Here is a 19,141-nt window from a genome sequence, read left to right on the forward strand (position 1 = left end):
AATTTTTTTTAGGTGATATGGCCGCGGGATCTTGTACGGGGTAAACCAACCGCGGGGGGCCGCTGCTTTGAAGCGTTCGTACGCGCGCCCAGTACGCATGCCCGTGACAAAGTACGACTAGTAATTAATCTTGCGCGCGCGACGGCGACGCTTAACTAATCCCGCACTTCACCTGTACAGCAACACCACCTTGTCGCGCGCGCGCTATATATATATATATATAAGCTGTTGTCGCAGCTTCTTCCATCATTAGCAGGAGAGCCGAGCGAGAGCGTGCGAGCAGAGCAAAGCCTGGGAAGGGAAGCACAGAAGAAGAGGGGCTAGCCTGCTCAACTTAAAGCTCTCATTTGCTGACAAGACACTGACCTCTTCGGCGAATTTCGTATATCGTCATGGACGCCGGAGACGCCATGGAGAGCGGACAGCGCGCGGCGCTCCTGCCCGAGGTAATGGCCGCCGTCTCTCGAATCTCGATCTCTCTTCCCATCTCTCTTCAGGCCACAGTGCAACCATCGACCTTGCAACACGTCTCAGCATTGGTGCAGTTTGTCAGTTTAGTTTTTCAACAGTGCGTTCACTTCATTTCCTCCTCGCGTACCGGGTGCCCAAAATGGCAGTGCAGCGCGTCAGGACTCGCGTCAGGAGACGAGGGAAAAAAAATTGAGATCAGAAGTATGCGCCGGTACATCTATCTTTGAAGAAAACACAATCTTGGCTGAGCAATGACGACAGCAAGAATGCAGATTTTTTTTATGGAAGGGAGCAGGTGGCTTAGCTCGCAGCAACAATATTTGACCAAAGATAAGAGGATACTATGTTTCTCAAAAGACAATAAAATACACAGATAATCATAATACACACAGATAATCATAATACACTTGATAGATACATCAAACATGTTGTCACTATCAGACACGCGGTGCCCAGAGAAGGTTCCAAGAACCGGCTAAAATTATGAAACGCAAGCACACACACCACAACTACTGTTTCGTCTACCCTTCACCAAATCCCTACGAGGAGTTTAGGGGCTGTTTGGTTTCTAGGGACTTATTTTAAGTCCCTGTTACATCGGATGTTTGGACACTAATTTAAAGTATTAAATATACATTAATTACAAAACCCATTCCATAAATTTGGACTAATTCGCGAGACGAATCTTTTGAGTCTAATTACGCCATGACTTTGACAATGTGATGCTACAGTAAACTTTTGATAATTATGGATTAACTAGGCTTTAAAAAATCGTCTCGCGGATTAGCTCTCATTTATAAAATTAGTTTTTTTATTAGTCTATGTTTAATACTCTAAATTAGCGTCCAAACATTCGATGTGACATGGGCTAAAAAGTTTTAGCCCCATCTAAACACCCCCTTAGGACCCTTTCTCTTTCTTCCTCACCCGACAATCACAAGCACTGATGTTTGCATTACGTCATACCATCCACTACTTTTCAAACACACAAATTAATATGTGTCGATTCGTTTTTTTCCCCTTTTCTTTTCTGATACGAAGATGTGCGTGCAAATTCAGATATTCTCTCCTTGCTTCTGAATTCTGATAATATTTTGTGCTATTTTGTCTCAAATTGCAGAGTCACGGACCAAAGACTGAAGATGATAGCCTGCAAGTGCCACTCCTCAAGGATAAGAAACGCGGCGGCAGCAAGGCACCTGCAATAGTTCTAGGTAAGCATTGGCGCATAGTAAAATCTCGTTTATTTGCAGCAGCTGCAATGCAATATGCATGGAACAATGTGTCAGTTTGAGCTAGTGCTCACTGGATCGAGGCCGGTGCAAATGGTGCAGGGTTCGAATGCCTGGAGAGCACGGCGTTCAATGGCATCTCGACGAACCTGGTGGTGTACCTGGAGACCGTCCTCCATGGCAGCAACCTGGCCAGCGCGTCCAACGTCACGACGTGGTACGGCACGAGCTACCTCACCCCGATCTTCGGCGCCATCGTCGCCGACACGTTCCTCGGCAACTACAACACCATCCTCATCTCCCTCGCCGTCTACCTCCTCGGGATGATGCTGGTCACGTTCTCGGCGTTCCTGCCGGCCACGGCGGCGCTGTGCGCGGCGGGCGCGACGTGCGGCACCGGCGCGGCCGCGGCGCAGACCGTCGCGTTCGTCGGGCTGTACCTCGTGGCTGTCGGGAGCGGCGGGGTGCGGTCGTCGCTGCTGCCGTTCGGCGCCGAGCAGTTCGACGACGACAGCGCGGCGGATAGGGAGCGCAAGGCGGCCTTCTTCAGCTGGTTCTACCTCTGCGTCGACTTCGGCCTGATCGTCTCCGGCGTGCTCCTCGTCTGGATCCAGCAGAACGTCAGCTGGGGCCTCGGCTTCGGCATCGCCACCGCGTGCATCGCGGTCGCGTTCGCCGCGTTCGTGCTCGCCACGCCCATGTACAAGCGCCGGTTGCCGACGGGCACGCCGCTCAAGAGCCTCGCCCAGGTCGTCGTCGCCGCCTTCAGGAAGGTCGGCATGAAGCTCCCCGCCGACGCCGAGCTCCTGTACGAGGTCAGCGACAAGGTCGACTCCCAGCCCAAGATCGCGCACACCAGCGAGTTCACGTTTCTTGACAAGGCGGCCGTCGTCTCGGAGTCGGACCTGGAGGAGAGGCCGGAGGCGGCGAGCTCGTGGAAGCTCTGCACCGTGACGCAGGTGGAGGAGCTCAAGATCCTTCTGCGTCTGCTCCCCATCTGGGCGACCAGCATCATCGTGTCCGCGGCATACTCGCAGATGAGCACCACCTTCATCCAGCAAGGCAGCGCCATGGACATGCACATCTTCTCGGTGCCGGTGCCGGCGGCGTCGTTAAGCTCCTTCCAGGTTCTCTGCGTCCTGACATGGGTGATCCTCTACAGCAAGGTGATCGTGCCGGCGCTGAGGGGCTTCTCCTCCTCCGGAGCCGCCGGCGAGCCGTCGCAGCTGCAGCGCATGGGCGCCGGGCGCCTCCTCATGGCGCTCGCCATGGCGGTGGCCGCGCTCGTGGAGACGAAGCGGCTCAACGCCGCGGCGAGCGGCGAGGCGATCAACATCGCGTGGCAGATGCCGCAGTACTTCTTCCTCGCCGGCGCGGAGGTGTTCTGCTACATCGCGCAGCTGGAGTTCTTCTTCGGCGAGGCGCCGGACACCATGAAGAGCACGTGCACGTCGCTGGCGCTGCTCACCATCGCGCTCGGGAGCTACCTGAGCTCGCTCATCTACGCCGTCGTGGAGGCGTTCACGGCGACGGCGGGCGGCCACGGGTGGATCTCCGACGACCTCAACCAGGGCCACCTCGACTACTTCTTCTGGATGCTGGCGGCCATGTGCACGCTCAACTTCGTCGTGTACAGCGGGTTCGCCAAGAACTACAAGCTCAAGACCGTGCTCTCGTGAGACGTCATTGTTAGCTTTGCAGCTGCTTGTCGAACACAAGAAAGATTCGATTACATTTTTGCACAATTGCCAAGTTGCGATTGGTGAAAGGTAGTAGTACAGTACAGATTATTACAGAGTACAGACACAATTGCCAATTGGCGATTGGTGAAAGGTAGTACAGGAAGAAAATTAGTGCAGAATTATTTTCCCCTTTCTCTCTCTCTCTCTCTCTTTTAAAAAAAAGTGCTGCACAGATCCTATGGCATGTCAGCAACACTTTTTTTAGATGATCATTTTTTGTTGAAAGATTACAGGATATGATTGCCAATGTACCTTTTTCATATGCAATTCGATCTAAGGAAAGAAGTACTTCATTCAAAAATGAAGTGTTAGAGAATCGTTTTTGTCAAAATACAACTTGTGTGACATTTGAACAGGGGGAAACAATGGAAGAATTTTTGTGTGACATTTGAAAAGGAAAAAGTACACCGAAGGTCCCTCAATTTGTCATCGAGTTACAAAATCATCCTTCAACCGCAAAACCAGATATTCGACATCCCTTAACTAATCAAAACCGGTCATAATAGGTCCTTCGGTGGTTTTGACACCGGTTTTATCTTACGTGGCTCACGAGTCAGCGTGGAACCTACGTAGACCCCACATGTCAGGATGCCATGCCATCATCATCTCTTTACCCTCTTCTCTCCCTTCCTCCTCTCTCTCTTTCTCAATCCACGTCAAGGTGGACCGCGTCCGTGTCGCCGCGCCAGGAGCCGCTTGTGCTCGTCATCTCGGCGCACGCAGCAAGCGGTCTAGGTGTCGACGCATTGCCGAGTCCAACCCGCACACGCCGCCGATGAAGAAGAAGAAGAAGGCCAAGAAGCCGGCCGCCTCTGACGCCGAGGCCGACGCGGACGCGGACGCCGACTACGAGGAAGGCTCACGACTCTGGTGCTGCTGCCGCCGCCGCCATTTCTATCCCTTTCCCCTCCCCTCCACGACTCCGCTGCCGCCGCCGCCGACGAAACCTACACAGAGCCACACGGCGGCGCGCTCGAAGCAATCAAACCAACAAGCAGCCGTCCCCGCCGAATCGAATAGGGGGAAGAGAGAAGTTGAGGGGAAGCAGCAGCGCGCCGATCTCCATCGCCACCGGCGAAGCAGCAGCGCCGGCGGCGTCCTGCTGCTGCTTCCGCCGCGTGCTCTGAGCCTCCTCTGACTCCCCTTAGCCCCTCGATTCCCGTCTCCTCGCGAGCTCGTTTGCCCGCCGCCTGCGCCGATCTCCATCCATCCCGCGAGCAGCTGTGTCACCGTCATCATGGTGAGCACCCCGTATAGACGCTCGTGCGAAGCCATCCCTCACCGCCGCGCTCGTCGCCGACTCCATCCCCACCACTGCCTTCGCTGCCGGAGCGACCATCGCGCAGGTGAGAAGGAGCTCGCTGCCGCCGCATCGCCACGCCACCCCGCCGCACGAGGGGGGCGCGGAGGCCGGCGAGCTCGCGCCGCCCCCTGGGGAACCACGGCGGCAGCCCGGCGGAGCTCCACAGCGCGGGCATGCACCGGCCGTGCGCAGGCGTCGAAGGGGAGCGCGGTGGTGGCAGGCAAACGCGGCGGAGGCCAAGCTCCTAGCCCTCAACCGAGTGCGGTGGTGGGAGGCGAGCGCGGCGGCGGCTGCTGCTGGCGCCTCGTCGCCGCCCAACTCCGACGGCTCCCGCCCCCTGCTCCGCTTCGCGTGGAGAACCGCGAGCGCCGACTTGCTCCGCTTCGGCCACCACCCGTCTCGGCCCCGTTGCCTCCCCGCTGAAGAATACAGAAGAGAAGAAAATAAAAGAGAAAAGAGAAGAAATAAGAGATGATCGGGCATCCTGACATGTGGAGCCCATGTGGGTCTCACGCTGACTCGTGTGCCACGTAGGACAAAATCAGGCTCAAAACTACCGAAGTATCTATTGTGATCGGTTTTGATTAGTTAAGGGACGCCGAATATCTGATTTTGTGGTTGGAGGATGATTTTGTATCTCGATGACAAGTTGAGGGACCTTCAGTGTACTTTTTCCCATTTGAAAAAGGACTGTGTTAATTGTTACCTGGTAACTGGGCCTACTTGGGCCTCATTGACTGTTCGAGTAATTTACGGTCCATGACAGGCAGGCAAAGTTAGTTGGTCCATGGAACGCTGGGCTCGCAGCCTGCGCCGTGCACCGGCCTTATCAAGCCCATAAAGAGAGAGACGAAAAAAGAATAAACCGTGTGCCCGTACGCTCTCTGTGCTCATGGTTTGACGGAGTCGCCAACGGAGTCGCCGGCCCGCAGCCGCAGGTGGCCGAGAGACCAGCTAGGTAGGAGAGCCCGCGTGCTGCCTACGCGATGCCATCTCACCGATCCCCACCGCTCGCATCCAAACGGACGGCCCAGATGCTACGCATATCCTCTCGAACTTTCTGGGCTGCTGGCTTGCCTCAAGTCCCTCAACAAACGAACGCTGCTTTTCGACGAAGAAAAGGAGGGTTCCTCGCTCTGACGCCTTGCGCAGTTGTACCGTACATTCGTACTACCACACAGCTTGAAGAAGAAGAGGGAATTCGACGAGAAATAGTAGAAGCTTGGCGTTCGTGCGAGGAATTCTCGGTGGTTGATCGATCCGTGTTTCGCGGCGGATGGGGCAGGCGTTCCGCAAGCTGTTCGATGCCTTCTTCGGCACCAGCGAGATGAGGGTATGGGTGATTTTTCTTTTTTTTGTTTGTCAAAAGTAAGAAGAATATTCTCTTTTTTTTTGGGTGTGTTCTTCGAGAACTTCTTGATTGATTTTTGCTCTGTGACGCTTGCTCTTTAGGTCGTGATGCTTGGGCTGGATGCCGCGGGCAAAACCACCATCCTGTACAAGCTGCACATCGGGGAGGTCCTTTCGACTGTTCCTACGATTGGTATGTTGCTGATTACTTTGTCGCAATATTTTTTTTTTCGCTCATGTCCTCTGTGCGAAATTCGAAGTTAAATCAAGGCTTTACGGTTAAACTAGTCAAGAAGTTAACTCCGTCGGCAGCAGAGGGGCAAAAAGAATTATGAACTCCACATGGATTAGCAAGATGGGGGAAGAATCTGATATTTCTGATTAGCAAGCATCGATTTGCCCTTAAGATAGCAATTATCCTATGAGAGACAACCAGTTAGTTTGCTCATCAGACTGGCCTTAACGCTTAACAGATATTATCATCATGGCTTTTATGGGGTTATTTGAAAAATCTGACATCTCACTTTGCTGGGACACTGATTGATGCTTCTGCCTTTGTGCTGTACCACCAGGGTTCAATGTTGAGAAAGTACAGTACAAGAACGTGATGTTTACAGTATGGGATGTCGGTGGCCAAGAGAAGTTGAGGCCTCTGTGGAGGCATTACTTCAATAATACGGATGGTTTGGTATGTTTTGTTTCCTTTGTGGTTATCTTTTTGGGAATACGTGAAAGATTTGTGCATCGTTGCATTAAAGAAGGAAAGAAGTGGTTATTTGATTTTGACAGACTTGTGTAATGATATAGTATTATATAGCCATTCTGCATAGGTTATTGTGGTTGACTTTGAGACAAATATTTCTTAGTTTGACTTATTGGTTAAAGTTGTATGGCATGTATGCAATTGTTTTATCCAAAGTATCCATAAGGCTGGTGAGGTTGCTAGATGATCCTTTGAACATTTTTAATTAAAAAATTAAATGCATACCAATATTGATACCGCAAATATGTGTGTTTAAAATCTATGGTAATTCGATTTGAATTTATGTGGAGTTATAGAACTCATTTATTTAAACAATTATGATAGTGAGATAACCCAAATGAGTGGTATAGAATTTCCCAGTTCTCTTTTAATTAACATGAAAACTTACGGATCTAGAAGTACCCTGTGCTTGGCATACTATCTATTTTCATGTAATGGTATTGTAATATAATATAATCATGCTTAATTATCCAGTTAATGGATAATGTTGTCGAGTTTGTCAGATCTTTCACTGTATGAGATTATAGCAATGTTTCTACTAATTCAACACTTAATGAATTGCTCTTTTGTTGATACTGTAAATGATATCTTTGCTTGATTTGATTTGGTTTGATTTATTACAGCTGAACAGAGCCATCTTTCCAGATATAAGCTCATTCTGGATTATTTTGTGCTATATTACCTAATGAAGTTACTAATTAGCTAATGTTATGTCTATAATGTAAACCATACTACTCTTCAGTTACTAATTAGATGATGCTCGTCAGTAAAACTTTATTCTATTTTCTTGTTGATTTGTTTTCCTTGAGAGATCGGCGTGATACTGAAATTCGGATGTATTCATGAGCATACCCAACTACATTTATAAATTGTAATAGCAACTTATTCCTATATGTTATTTTTGCACGTTCTGATTTGCAGATCTATGTAGTTGATTCATTGGATAGAGAGAGAATCGGAAAAGCGAAAGCGGAGTTTCAGGTTTAATAAGCTATTTTAAGTTATGCTCATCAGATAGCTTGCCTTGTTAGTGAAGCTAAGGTTTGGTGGCTTTGTTGCAGGCAATCGTTAATGATCCTTTGATGCTTAACAGTGTAATATTGGTATTTGCCAATAAACAAGATATGGTAAGTCAACAGCACTTGAGAACTCCTTTTGTGTTTTAACATGAACGTGCTCTTTTTTTTTTTTTTTTTGCGGGGCAACACGTGCTTGAATGCACATGTGTTTGAAACCTGTGAACATGTTCCGTATTGCCATCCATAAATGTATTTCCCAGCATTCATTCATATAACAAAGAGGATTGTTTTACTTCTCTAGACTGTTGTGAACGTTGTATGAAGGTAAACAGGTAGTGTTACTCGTGAGCTGTTTGCATCATGTGATCTTTTACATTCGTGGAAAGATATGATGTCCCACAATTTTTCATCTATAATAGTGTTGTAAAGTTGCACCTTATTTGGTTTTGTGTTGGGTTGCTATTGATTCCAGTAATTTAGTTCAATACACGAATGGATGAGATTGTGCTTCTGTGGCATGTCTGAATCTGATGTGACTGCACCAGTAATGCTAGTTGCCATCAAACATACCATAATAGGATGCAGGTTGCCATATTTTTTAAGGATGATATCTGAACAAATAGATGATGACAGAATCTGAATATGCGGTGAAGCCTTTGAAACTTTTTCATAGGATGGCATGTTTGCCCTCTAGTATTTACTACTACTAGTAATTAGAACGATCTATGCCGAATTGCTGATCCTGTCTAATGCAGCATTCCTTTGTTTTGTCAGAAAGGGGCAATGACGCCGTTGGAGGTGTGCGAAGGCCTTGGCCTCTATGATTTAAAGAATCGCATCTGGCATATCCAAGGCTCTTGTGCCCTCAAAGGTGATGGTCTTTATGAGGGCTTGGACTGGTTGGCAAGTACTCTGAAGGGACTGGAAGCCTCAGGTCGCCTCCCCTCAGGAGGGACCTCATTGTTCTAAGTAGCAGGTCTGCCTGTAAGATTCTTCCGTTGACACTAACAATCTTTGCATCAAAGATGATCATGGGAACAAATTATCTTGGTGTGGAAGGCCTTACATGGTCACACCTTACATTGCTCAGGCGATATGCTTCGCGGTGTCGATTCTACTGAAGGCAAAAGATGCATGAGAGCCTGACTACTTGAAACATTACCACTGCAGTTTTGTCATGGGTAGTAGTGTAGTAGTACCCATCGAGTCTTGTGAATTTCCTTGAATGTTACAGCTAACTATCGGATGCATTTGTTCACATGTGATGAGTGAAACGCATGTTGATGTAAAAAGTTTGTGTAAAGTTATGTTTGGCAAATGCAATTTGTATCAACAAAATCTGATCCCATGACACATTTCTCTGACGGTCCTACATCAGAACCGGAGACAAGAAAGAAGGCCTATACTTGCGTCGATGTTGGTTGGAGCGAGCCTGGATTCCTGGAGCCCTCGACTGGTTGGTTGGTCGCCTGCAATCTGTTACACCAAACAGTGCGCACGGCAATAATCTGAAAGCCATTATATTCTGGGACTGACGTGCAGGGATATACATTTTGAACTAAATACACACTGGTTTCTGATGAACTCAAGTACTCAACTGATTTCACATACTGAATTATAGTAATCTTTTTGGCGAAACAGATTGTCAAGTTTTTTGTTTATTCGGAGCAAATTGTTGATGCTGACAAGCAAATTGTTGATGCTGACAAATCGTGAATGAATATCTATCTGTATGGTCTACTCCCTACGTCCAAAAAAAAAGACAAATCCTGGTTTCCGTGTCCAACGTTTGACTGTCCGTCTTATTTGAAAAAATTATAAAAAAAATTAAATAGACAAGTCACTTTCAAAGTATTAATCATATTTTATCATCTAACAACAATAAAAATACGAATTATAAAAAAAATTTCATATAAGACAGAGAGTCAAAGTTGGACACGGAAACTCAGGGTTTGCCTTTTTTTTTTTTTGACATAGGGAGTATTGGGCAAACAATTGATGTTGACAAATCCTGAATATATGAATATATTACTAGGTACTTCCTCCGTCCCAAAATATAACAACTTTTAGCTCTCAATATTTGTCCCAAAATATAACAACTTCTCCACAACATTTTCTTCCCAACCAATCACAACTCTCCACCATTCACTTTTCTCACATATCTTCACTACTTAACCAATCATAAACTCTCCACGTTCACTTCTACCTACTTTCTTAATAACCGTGTCCAACTCTAAAAAATGCTTATATTCCGAGACGGATGGAGTATCTATAACATGGTCTAAGGTTAGAAACTTTAATTAGTTTTGAAAAAATTAGTAGCAGCAAATTTTAAAAAAAAGTGAAAAATCTCCTATCATTTCGCAGTTTGAACACGACCAGTACAAAAAGAATCAGAACTGATAAAAAAAATCGAGCTAAGCGACAATAACCGGAAAAGAAAGATGAGAGAAGCGTGACAACCCGTGAGGCCGTGACAGAACAACACACGACGGCAGCCAGAGCCAGCCGAGGAGAAGCAAGAGGCGACGCCGCTGGCCAAGTCGGCCCGTTACCAGCCACATCCACAGAAAAACGGGGCGAACGCCTCCTCGCGACCTCACCTCACCCCACCCCCCACCCCTCCCACCTCCCCGCGTGAGGGATGAGATAGAAACCGCGCCGTCGCATGACGCCATCGCCGGCGGCGTCCACGTCCGCCTCTGACGCCGGGATGCTCGGCCGGCGCGTGGTGATGCTCCCGTCGGCGGCGGCGGCGCTGGGGCTGCGCCGGGGCCGGGCGCGGATGCGGCTGGGGTGCGTGCTCGAGCACGTGGCCCCGCGGCTCGCGGTGGCGTCGGCCGCGCTCCTGGGGGCCGGGGAGGTCATCGCCGCGGCCGCCGCGGCGGGGAAAAGCGGCGGGGCCGGGCACGCCGCCGTGGCGTCGACGCTCGCGCAGCTTACGGTCACGGCCGTGGCGATCGCCTCGGGGGCGTGCCTGTCGACCAAGGTCGACTTCCTCTGGCCTCGCATCGAGCAACTGCCCGGTAGCTCCCTCCCTCTCCCTCTCCCCGTGGTCGCTTGTTTGTGCATTTGGGTATTTCATTGGAGGGTTAACTGCTGAAACAATTGTTTATCTAATTATCTTCTAAATATGATTAAGTGTCATGTGAGCATAGCTATGTGCTTGAGTGCTTCTATCTCATAAATGTTATAGTCGATAAGCTCTTAATCTCCTTTTAAAGTGTATAAATTTGTTATGTCTTTATTTTTCTTAGTAGGAAGTATTTTGTTGGATTGTATAAATTGTTATGTCTTTATTTTTCTTAGTAGGAAGTATTATGTTCACATGTAAGATTAATTGTGGTTAGCAAACAAGAGAAATATAGAATGTAGAAGAATAACCTGGTTTTTTTATTACTGCTTAGTTAATTTTTTTTCCTGGCTTTCTGGAGTAAGCCAACTATGCTCCCATTTAAGTAAGATTAACATCCATTTCTTCCCTCCCTCATATTTGTTATCTTGTATCCACGCAGACACTCTTATATTTGAAGGAGTAGAGGTGACTGGATATCCAATATTTGAGGACCCAAAGGTGTTAAACAAATGATACATTTTCAATAAGCATTTCTTCAGCTGAATGTTTTCATTTTCGCTCTCCAGTTTGATTTTCTCAATGTTATACAGGTGCAGAAAGCAATTGTTTTTGCAAGTACTGCCCACATTGGGCAATTTAGGAAAACAGGAGATCCATATGTCACACACTGTATACATACTGGGAAAATCTTAGCTGCCTTGGTCCCGTCAACTGGAGAAAGGGTATTACTTTCCTTGCGTTCTGTTTATTCTTTCTAGTTGATTATTGCTTTTGTTCTGGCTTCCCCAACCCACCATTGCGTCTCATGTAGGCAATCAATACAGTTGTTGCTGGTATTCTTCATGATGTTATTGATGATACAGCTGAGAACTTGAAGAGCATAGAAGAGCAGTTTGGAGATGATGTTGCTAGTTTGGTATCTGGTGTTTCAAAGCTAAGCTACATAAATCAGGTGATGCATATGTTAGAAAAAACCCTGTTGAGTGCTGAGTGCGGACATTGATTTAGAAGGGCTAGCTGACTTGGCACTATAGTTTTAGGATGCAATATATTATGGTTGAGAGATGTGCTGCTCAAGTTCAACATGAATACATGATGTTGCAACAACTTGACAGTCATTGCAAACAGCCAAACATATTCTATTAGGTTAAAGCAACGATTTTGCATATTGCCACCACTTTGATAGTTCAAATTGCAATTAATTTTCTCTGTATATGCTGAATCATGCCAATTTTCAATCTATTGCCTTCAGATGTCTGAATGCAGATCTGTGTATACTTCTGGGATAATTTAGCTCATGATATCCTGTTGTCGTATCAATCATTAATGAATTGTAGATGCTCTCATGGCAGTTATACTTTCTTACACTCAACATTGTCATTCTGTTTAGTGTTATTGTCTGTGCATTGCAGCTACTGCGCAGGCATCGACAAAAAAACACCGGTGGAAGCACTCTTACTTCAGAAGAAGTATGTTCTCTTCTATGCTAGCAAGGTCATATTGTGCTAAAGATGTCATGTCTTCACTCTTTTCCGATTATTTGCAAATGAGTTCCAAACATTTATTGGCATGTATTTGATAATTTCAGATTCCATAGAAGGCATATACTAATGTTTTCAGAAAACCATGGAATTGATTATCCTCCTGTTGTCAGTCAGGCAAACAATCTGCGTGGCATGTTATTGGGGATGGTTGACGATCCGCGTGTGGTGCTCATCAAGCTGGCTGATCGCTTGCACAATATGCGAACCATGTATGTCATTCTAGGCTTCTCAATACTGTGTAGTTTGCTCTGCTGATTTTATTCTTTGCAGCCCCAGTCACTTATAAACTATCCTACTCTGGTTTATGACATTTTCATTGACTGTGTTTTCCCTTCAATTTGGCAACAGCCATTTGAATCATCTAGGTGCATTGACATCATAAGACAGTCCACCTCAATATGAACCAACATGTTCTATTATTGGAATGCTCCTTTAACTTCATGGTGATTTCAAATAGTTGCTATACTATGTATATTTTGTATCTTACTGAAAGCAGTATTTCAGCTATGCTCTTCCCATTCGCAAAGCTGAAGCTGTTGCTCAAGAGACATTGGCTGTCTGGTGCTCACTTGCTTCTCGATTGGGTGTCTGGGCTTTGAAAGCTGAGCTAGAAGATTTATGCTTTGCTGTCCTTCAGGTTTTTATTCTGGAATTTATTGTCTATGAAAGTGTTATTCCTTGCTCAATACAACACTACTCATGTATTCTTCTTTGTCGACAGCAAGATGAACATTATAAATTGTCCTCATACTTTGATATTTTTGTTGAATATGGCGCTTGTATATCTTTGTTTTTATTGGATTAGCGATTACCTGATGGCTTTATGTCTCGTCATTGTTATGTTATTATACCTTTTTTCTGATTCCAGGGAAACTCTGTAATTTATTATGGTTAATAATACGACATTTCCTAATCTAAAATTATCATGTATGTTTTTTTTTTCAAACATATTGATTTGATTTGAGTAGTAATTCTGCGGTGCACAAGTTGGTCTGAGTAACCAGATCTTTTGCATGGTTGGGTAATTTATGTATTATATAACTTTAATAAGGAGTTGGGTTGACATCTCAATGTTTTAGAAGGTTTACATTTTCTCATCCAATATAATCTTTAGTTGTACATTAATTGAATTGATTTTTTATGTTAGGCATACAGATATATAATATTGTTTTGTTCCTCTTCATCTTGTTGGCTGTGTGTCAATTTTGTGGCCCCAACCATTTTATCTTTTGGTTTTATAAGTTTCCTTCCTGATTCGGTCTCACTGTCAAATGCACACAGCCCCACGTTTTCAAGAAAATGCGATCTGAACTTACTACAATGTGGAATTCAACCAACAAAACTAAAAGCACAAGAAGGTCATCAATAAGAAGTGGACTACCTGCCTCAACAAAGGATGTGCATACAACTTCCGTCCATGATTTTTTCAGTCTGAGTAACCAAGAAAAACCAAACATGAAGGTGAGTATTGTAAGATGCACATGTTTGGGTCTTAGTGAATCACACATATTGAATTGATGTGAGTTGACTTACATGGAATTTTGCAATGTTTTTTCATTTATTCTGCACTTGTGCTTCCCACATGCGTCTGCCTCTTTCATAAACATACATGAACAAAGGCAATCAAGCCTACCTGGGAGCCAGGTGATCACTTGTGATAAATATCTTGTTATTTTGGTTTTTTACCTGCAGGACTTATTGCAAGCTGTATTGCCATTTGACCTCCTTTTGGATCGGAAAAGACGATCCTACTTCCTAAATAATCTCCATGGCAGTTCTGAAACATCTGTACCAAAGCCTAAGATTGTTGATGACGCTGCTGTTGCATTAGCATCTTTAGCAGCTTGTGAGGAAGAACTTGAACAAGAATTACTTATATCGACATCGTAAGTTCAGACCAATCTTAGTACTTTTCAGAAGGAATTTGTCTCTTGTTGTGTACATATGTCAAATCTACTAGTAGCATTGAGATTCTCATCCTCGAATTATGTGATTTCTTCAGGTATATACCTGGGATGGAAGTAACTTTGTCAAGTAGACTCAAGAGCTTGTATAGCATGTACTGTAAGGTAATAATACCACACTACCATATGCACATTGGTGTATGATTTGTTTTTTTAAGTTCACGTGCCATCTATTATGATCATACAATCGAGAACTTATGTTGGCCTAATCATAAGGAATTTTCTTATGTAACTGCATTCCAAATGTTGGTTTGCTTATTTGCTTACATGTTCTATACCAACAGATGAAAAGGAAACATGTAGGCATTAAACAAATCTATGATGCTCGTGCATTGAGGGTGATCATTGGAGACAAAAACGGTGCATTGCATGGACCTGCTGTCAAGAATTGCTACAGCGTCCTTGATATAGTAAACAGGTTTGTAGCGAATCAAGTATTTAACAAGAAGTATTTATGTCAGCAAGGACCAGGCGCATAGGCATTCTAAGAATTTACTACTTTTGCAAATAAATGCTTCATTTTATGTATCAATTAGGACCAGTTTATATCCGTATTTTTACATGAAAAACATTCTTCTTGGCATTTTTTCCCACTTTTTTCTAAGATCCATGTTTGAGTCTAGAATTTGCTGAATAGCACTTGTTCCAATCAAGAACTTTTAGCTATATCTGATTATAACCTTTGCAAACTGTCTGCTTTATCCATATATGCAGGCTATGGACTCCAATTGATGGGGAGTTTGATGACTACATTATCAACCCTAAGGGTAGTGGTTACCAAGTAAGAATCATCTGGCACCAAATAAAATATAACACGCATTGATAATTTGAGGCAGTATTCCCAGCAACCTATTGCCAGTATAAATATATTAGGACGAAATTGTCCAACACTTCCTGCATTCCCAAGTTTGTTCTTCCTTGTTATAGATGCCCAAGCAAATATGACTAGCTGTGCACCTGTACCGTCAACTATCTAGATTTGAATCTTGATTTTCTTATCCATTACTAGATGTTGCACAGACTTATTTTGTCTCTCTTCGCTTGCTTATCTGCTGGTTGTTTTCCTTTCTAGTCACTCCATACGGCAGTTCAGGCATCGGATAACTCACCACTGGAGGTCCAAATAAGGACCCAGGTAGATTTTTTGTTCCCGTTCTTCCCTTTTTTTTTTTGAATAGATCTTTAATACTCCCTACATTCCAAATTGATTTACATATTTGATAGGTACACCAAGACCAAGAAAAGCTAATAATTCTCTCATACTATATTTACTCTAGCAACAAACTCAATGTATGCACCATCCCCAATATTTCCTAGCCAATAACAAATCAAGATATTGCATGTGGGTTATAAATACTTGTGTGCATAGATGCATGCATCAATATCCATTTACTCCAATGCACAAATAACGAATAGACTCTAATAAATGAACACAAATATGTAGATCATTTAGGAATAACCTCAAAAAAACTATATGTAGATCAATTTGGAATGGAGGGAGTAGTTTGACTTGATCCTGATGGAGATGTTTGTTCGCAGCGAATGCATGAATATGCAGAATATGGACTCGCTGCTCACTGGCTGTATAAGGAGAGCAAAGTTGACTACAGAAGTGGCACGAGTAACAAGATAGGACAAAGTACATCGTACCCATCAAGTTCTTCGGAAGATGAAAACTACATACAAGATGTTATGCCCTCAAAGTACAGTTCTATGAAAATGGGGCATCCAGTCCTAAGAATTGAGGGCAGCCAGTTACTGGCAGCTGTCATTGTCAGGTATAGCATGAATCAAAAAATGAACTTTGTTGTTTACCCAGAAAGCTTGCTATTGCAATTGACACCTGATTATGTTAGTTGATTTGCAGTATAGATAAAGGGGGAAAAGAGTTGCTTGTTGCTGTCAGTTTTGGCCTTGAAGCTTCTGAAGCTGTAGCTGAACGAAGATCTTGCTTCCAGTTGAAACGCTGGGAAACTTATGCTAGAGTTTACAAAAAGGTCAAGCTGATAATTTTTTTTGGTGATGGGCACTCCTTATGAGAAAATGCTTCTATCTAATATTCAAGCTTATTTCAGGTTTCAGAGAAATGGTGGTGTGCACCAGGACATGGTGACTGGTCAACAAACCTGGAGAAGTATACATTGTGCCAGGATGGGATATTCCATAAGGTTTGCAAGTGCTGAAACATTATTATCTTTTGTTCATTACCTCACTTTGTTTGTTTGCTTCCCTTTGTGTGTTTTCTTCTGGTCTTGGTTTGAGTTTCTTGTGTTTGAATAGCATTGAACTTTTGTATGGGGAACTGGTTGTGCATGTGAATGTGTATGAATTGAACTGAAAGTTGGAGTGGTGTAGGATCAATAAGTTCTGTTCATGGGGTTTGATTATGTCCTGTATTTGAATAATGTGTTTTGCAGCAAGACCAATTTGGGAGGCTTTTGCCTACTTTTATTCAACTTATTGATTTGACGGAAGAGGAAGAGGAAGAATATTGGATGGTTGTATCAGCCATATTTGAGGGTAAAGAGGCCTCATCTCTGACTCCCGATTCAAGCAACACTGAACGATCGACATCTGAACCTCCAAGCTCTACTCCATTGAGTGATCCCATCAACAATAAGGTGGACATATTCTGGCTATATCTCATGTTTATTCTGTTTTGTATAGTCCATTAAGAAGATGTTATAGTTCTCTTGTTAGTTTGTTACTGCACGATACGGATCAGAACATACACCCGGATTCTCGAAATCAGATAGAAAGCAACATAATATGCTCAATCCTCACCGTTTATTCATTATGCCCTGTAGGTTCATTTGCTCAGGACAATGCTTCAATGGGAGGAGCAAGTTCGACGCGGAGCATCACTTGTGGAGAAAAGCCTCAGTGTAGGCACATGTACTGAACCAATCCTTCGTGAGGTGGCCATCATCTGCTGGCCGTACGGGAAGATAATGAGGATGAGCCTAGGCAGCACAGCCGCTGATGCTGCTAGAAGAATGGGCGTTGAAGGGAAGCTGCTTTGGGTTAATGGCCAACTTGTGTTGCCCCAGACCGAGCTCAAGGATGGGGATATAGTTGAAGTGAGGATGTAGCTGATGCGCCATATCTCCTCTGCCCAGGGTTATTGATAAAATTGGTTTGAGGTTCAATCAACTATGTAGGGTACATTACCTGAAAATCAACGACCCTAGGGTCGTAACAGACTGAAGATTAAGAAAACGTAGAAAACCAACAGCCCAATACCTCAATTGTACAGTCCATTTGTCGATAAGAATCCAAGGATGCGGGATTTATGTACAGGAAGTGCTATATCTGTACATAAAGCTACCAACTGTATGTATCCTTGTTTATGGTTAAAATGTAAATTTCTGTAAGTAAAGTTGTAGTAATATTAGTCAGTAGTTGACAGTTTTCTAGGAGCTGCAATTGTTCTGTACATAATGGTGAACCGTTCTATGGCTTGATCACCTTGGTACTGAGCTAGTGATTGATGAACATGGAGTGAGATATGCGCTTGGTCTGTAAATTACAAATCAGTATGAATATTTGGACTTCCGATGATAATATTTTTGCATATTAAAAAACTAAATTTTTAGCACTATGGGAGATGATGTCTAAAACTGACTTTTTTTCCCCAAACACTAGCCTAGAGCCCGTGCGTTGCAACGGAAAAAAACAAATTGAGTTTCTACCTTATTAAATCAATTAATAAACATTTATATTAGTTTAACCAGTGTTATGATTTTTCTTATTAAATAAATAGGTGATTTTGAAATTTGGAAAAACCAATAGTTAAATAGGGGAAGACTTGTCAAAAGTTGGTGTAATAGTATAGATTGTGAGGTCTAAGTAAGGTGGAAATAGATACCACCATTACTAATATTTTAAATAGTACTTTTTTTTTCTTAAAATATAAGTATTTTTAGCTATAAATCTGGACAACAGTATGTCCAGGTTTATAGTTTAAAGTTACTATATTTTTGGAACGGAGGTGGTAGCAGTATTTAGTATAGATAAGTACTATTGGTGGTAGTAGGGAAAAAAAAAGAAAACAAAATGTTACCGCTAGTAGTTTTTTTTGTTGCCCGCCAATCAATTCTCAGTTCACAGATGGACCAATTTCACAACTGCTAAGATCGATGTGGTTCTAATAATTATCCAATTTACCAAATCATCAACTACTAGTACTCCATCCGTTTTACACTATACTCCCTCCGTCCCATAATATAAGGGATTTTGAGTTTTTTTTACGTTTGACCACTCGTTTTATTCAATTTTTTTTAAATTATTATTTATTTTATTTGTGACTTACTTTATTATCTATATTACTTTAAGCACAACTTTCCGTTTTTTATATTTGCAAAAAAAATTTAAATAAGATGAGCGGTCAAACGTTAAAAGCAAAAACCTAAAATCCCTTATATTGTAGGACGGAGAGAGTAAGTCATTTTAGCATTTTTCACATTCATACTCATGTTATGTCTAGATTCATTAACATGAGTATAAATGTGGAAAATACTTATGAAACGGAGGAAGTAATAACAAACATGGAAGCGATTATTCACGATGTTCTAGGAGGAAAAACTTCAAAACATGCATCCGCTCGCCTCTCCAAAAATTAATCGCCTTTCCAAATTTCCATGGGAGAGCCGAGACCGTCGTATTCAACTCCTTTGC

At 43.8% G+C, this 19,141-nt stretch overlaps 3 protein-coding genes across 7 annotated transcripts; all 3 read left to right on the forward strand.

Moving 5' to 3' along the window:
- The first annotated feature begins 245 nt into the window (after positions 1-245).
- Positions 246-3,761, forward strand: LOC4330421 (protein NRT1/ PTR FAMILY 8.3). The gene is made up of 3 exons (XM_015767550.3): positions 246-446; positions 1,592-1,685; positions 1,806-3,761. The coding sequence occupies exons 1-3, from the start codon at positions 393-395 to the stop codon at positions 3,380-3,382; spliced, it is 1,725 nt and encodes a 574-aa protein (XP_015623036.1). The 5' UTR covers positions 246-392; the 3' UTR covers positions 3,383-3,761.
- A 2,133-nt stretch (positions 3,762-5,894) lies between these two features.
- On the forward strand, positions 5,895-9,218 carry LOC4330422 (uncharacterized). 3 transcript variants are annotated; one of them, XM_015770483.3, is made up of 7 exons: positions 5,895-6,081; positions 6,201-6,291; positions 6,671-6,786; positions 7,783-7,842; positions 7,923-7,988; positions 8,655-8,864; positions 8,971-9,218. In XM_015770483.3, exons 1-6 carry the CDS (start codon positions 6,025-6,027, stop codon positions 8,847-8,849), a joined length of 585 nt encoding a protein of 194 aa, XP_015625969.1. In that variant the 5' UTR covers positions 5,895-6,024; the 3' UTR covers positions 8,850-8,864; positions 8,971-9,218. The 3 variants fall into 3 exon arrangements, with proteins under 3 accessions (XP_015625969.1, XP_015625970.1, XP_015625968.1); XM_015770484.3 differs by having other exon boundaries at positions 8,655-8,856; XM_015770482.3 differs by having other exon boundaries at positions 8,655-9,218.
- Positions 9,219-10,337: 1,119 nt separating this feature from the next.
- On the forward strand, positions 10,338-18,028 carry LOC4330423 (uncharacterized). 3 transcript variants are annotated; one of them, XM_026022826.2, is made up of 18 exons: positions 10,338-10,906; positions 11,396-11,454; positions 11,547-11,678; positions 11,768-11,908; positions 12,347-12,450; positions 12,545-12,709; positions 13,005-13,137; positions 13,782-13,961; positions 14,193-14,386; positions 14,503-14,569; positions 14,749-14,882; positions 15,179-15,245; positions 15,537-15,599; positions 16,004-16,242; positions 16,332-16,461; positions 16,540-16,632; positions 16,882-17,085; positions 17,272-18,028. In XM_026022826.2, the coding sequence occupies exons 1-18, from the start codon at positions 10,549-10,551 to the stop codon at positions 17,554-17,556; spliced, it is 2,748 nt and encodes a 915-aa protein (XP_025878611.1). In that variant the 5' UTR covers positions 10,338-10,548; the 3' UTR covers positions 17,557-18,028. The 3 variants fall into 3 exon arrangements, with proteins under 3 accessions (XP_025878611.1, XP_025878612.1, XP_015625967.1); XM_026022827.2 differs by having other exon boundaries at positions 12,611-12,709; XM_015770481.3 differs by having other exon boundaries at positions 12,369-12,425; positions 12,615-12,709.
- Positions 18,029-19,141: the final 1,113 nt, after the last annotated feature.

This window comes from Oryza sativa, chromosome 2, assembly GCF_034140825.1.
Source record: "Oryza sativa Japonica Group chromosome 2, ASM3414082v1".
Classification (NCBI taxonomy): Eukaryota; Viridiplantae; Streptophyta; class Magnoliopsida; order Poales; family Poaceae; genus Oryza; species Oryza sativa.

Bases quoted from the DNA above. Each gene is read 5' to 3' on its own strand.
- LOC4330421 (XM_015767550.3), top strand. From the start codon at position 393: ATGGACGCCGGAGACGCCATGGAGAGCGGACAGCGCGCGGCGCTCCTG. The intron at 447-1,591 runs GTAATGGCCGCC...CTCAAATTGCAG, and splicing joins GCGCGGCGCTCCTGCCCGAG to AGTCACGGACCAAAGACTGA. The intron at 1,686-1,805 runs GTAAGCATTGGC...CAAATGGTGCAG, and splicing joins GGCACCTGCAATAGTTCTAG to GGTTCGAATGCCTGGAGAGC.
- LOC4330422 (XM_015770482.3), top strand. From the start codon at position 6,025: ATGGGGCAGGCGTTCCGCAAGCTGTTCGATGCCTTCTTCGGCACCAGC. The intron at 6,082-6,200 runs GTATGGGTGATT...CTTGCTCTTTAG, and splicing joins TCGGCACCAGCGAGATGAGG to GTCGTGATGCTTGGGCTGGA. The intron at 6,787-7,782 runs GTATGTTTTGTT...TCTGATTTGCAG, and splicing joins TCAATAATACGGATGGTTTG to ATCTATGTAGTTGATTCATT.
- LOC4330423 (XM_026022826.2), top strand. From the start codon at position 10,549: ATGACGCCATCGCCGGCGGCGTCCACGTCCGCCTCTGACGCCGGGATG. The intron at 10,907-11,395 runs GTAGCTCCCTCC...GTATCCACGCAG, and splicing joins TCGCATCGAGCAACTGCCCG to ACACTCTTATATTTGAAGGA. The intron at 16,243-16,331 runs GTATAGCATGAA...GTTGATTTGCAG, and splicing joins CTGGCAGCTGTCATTGTCAG to TATAGATAAAGGGGGAAAAG.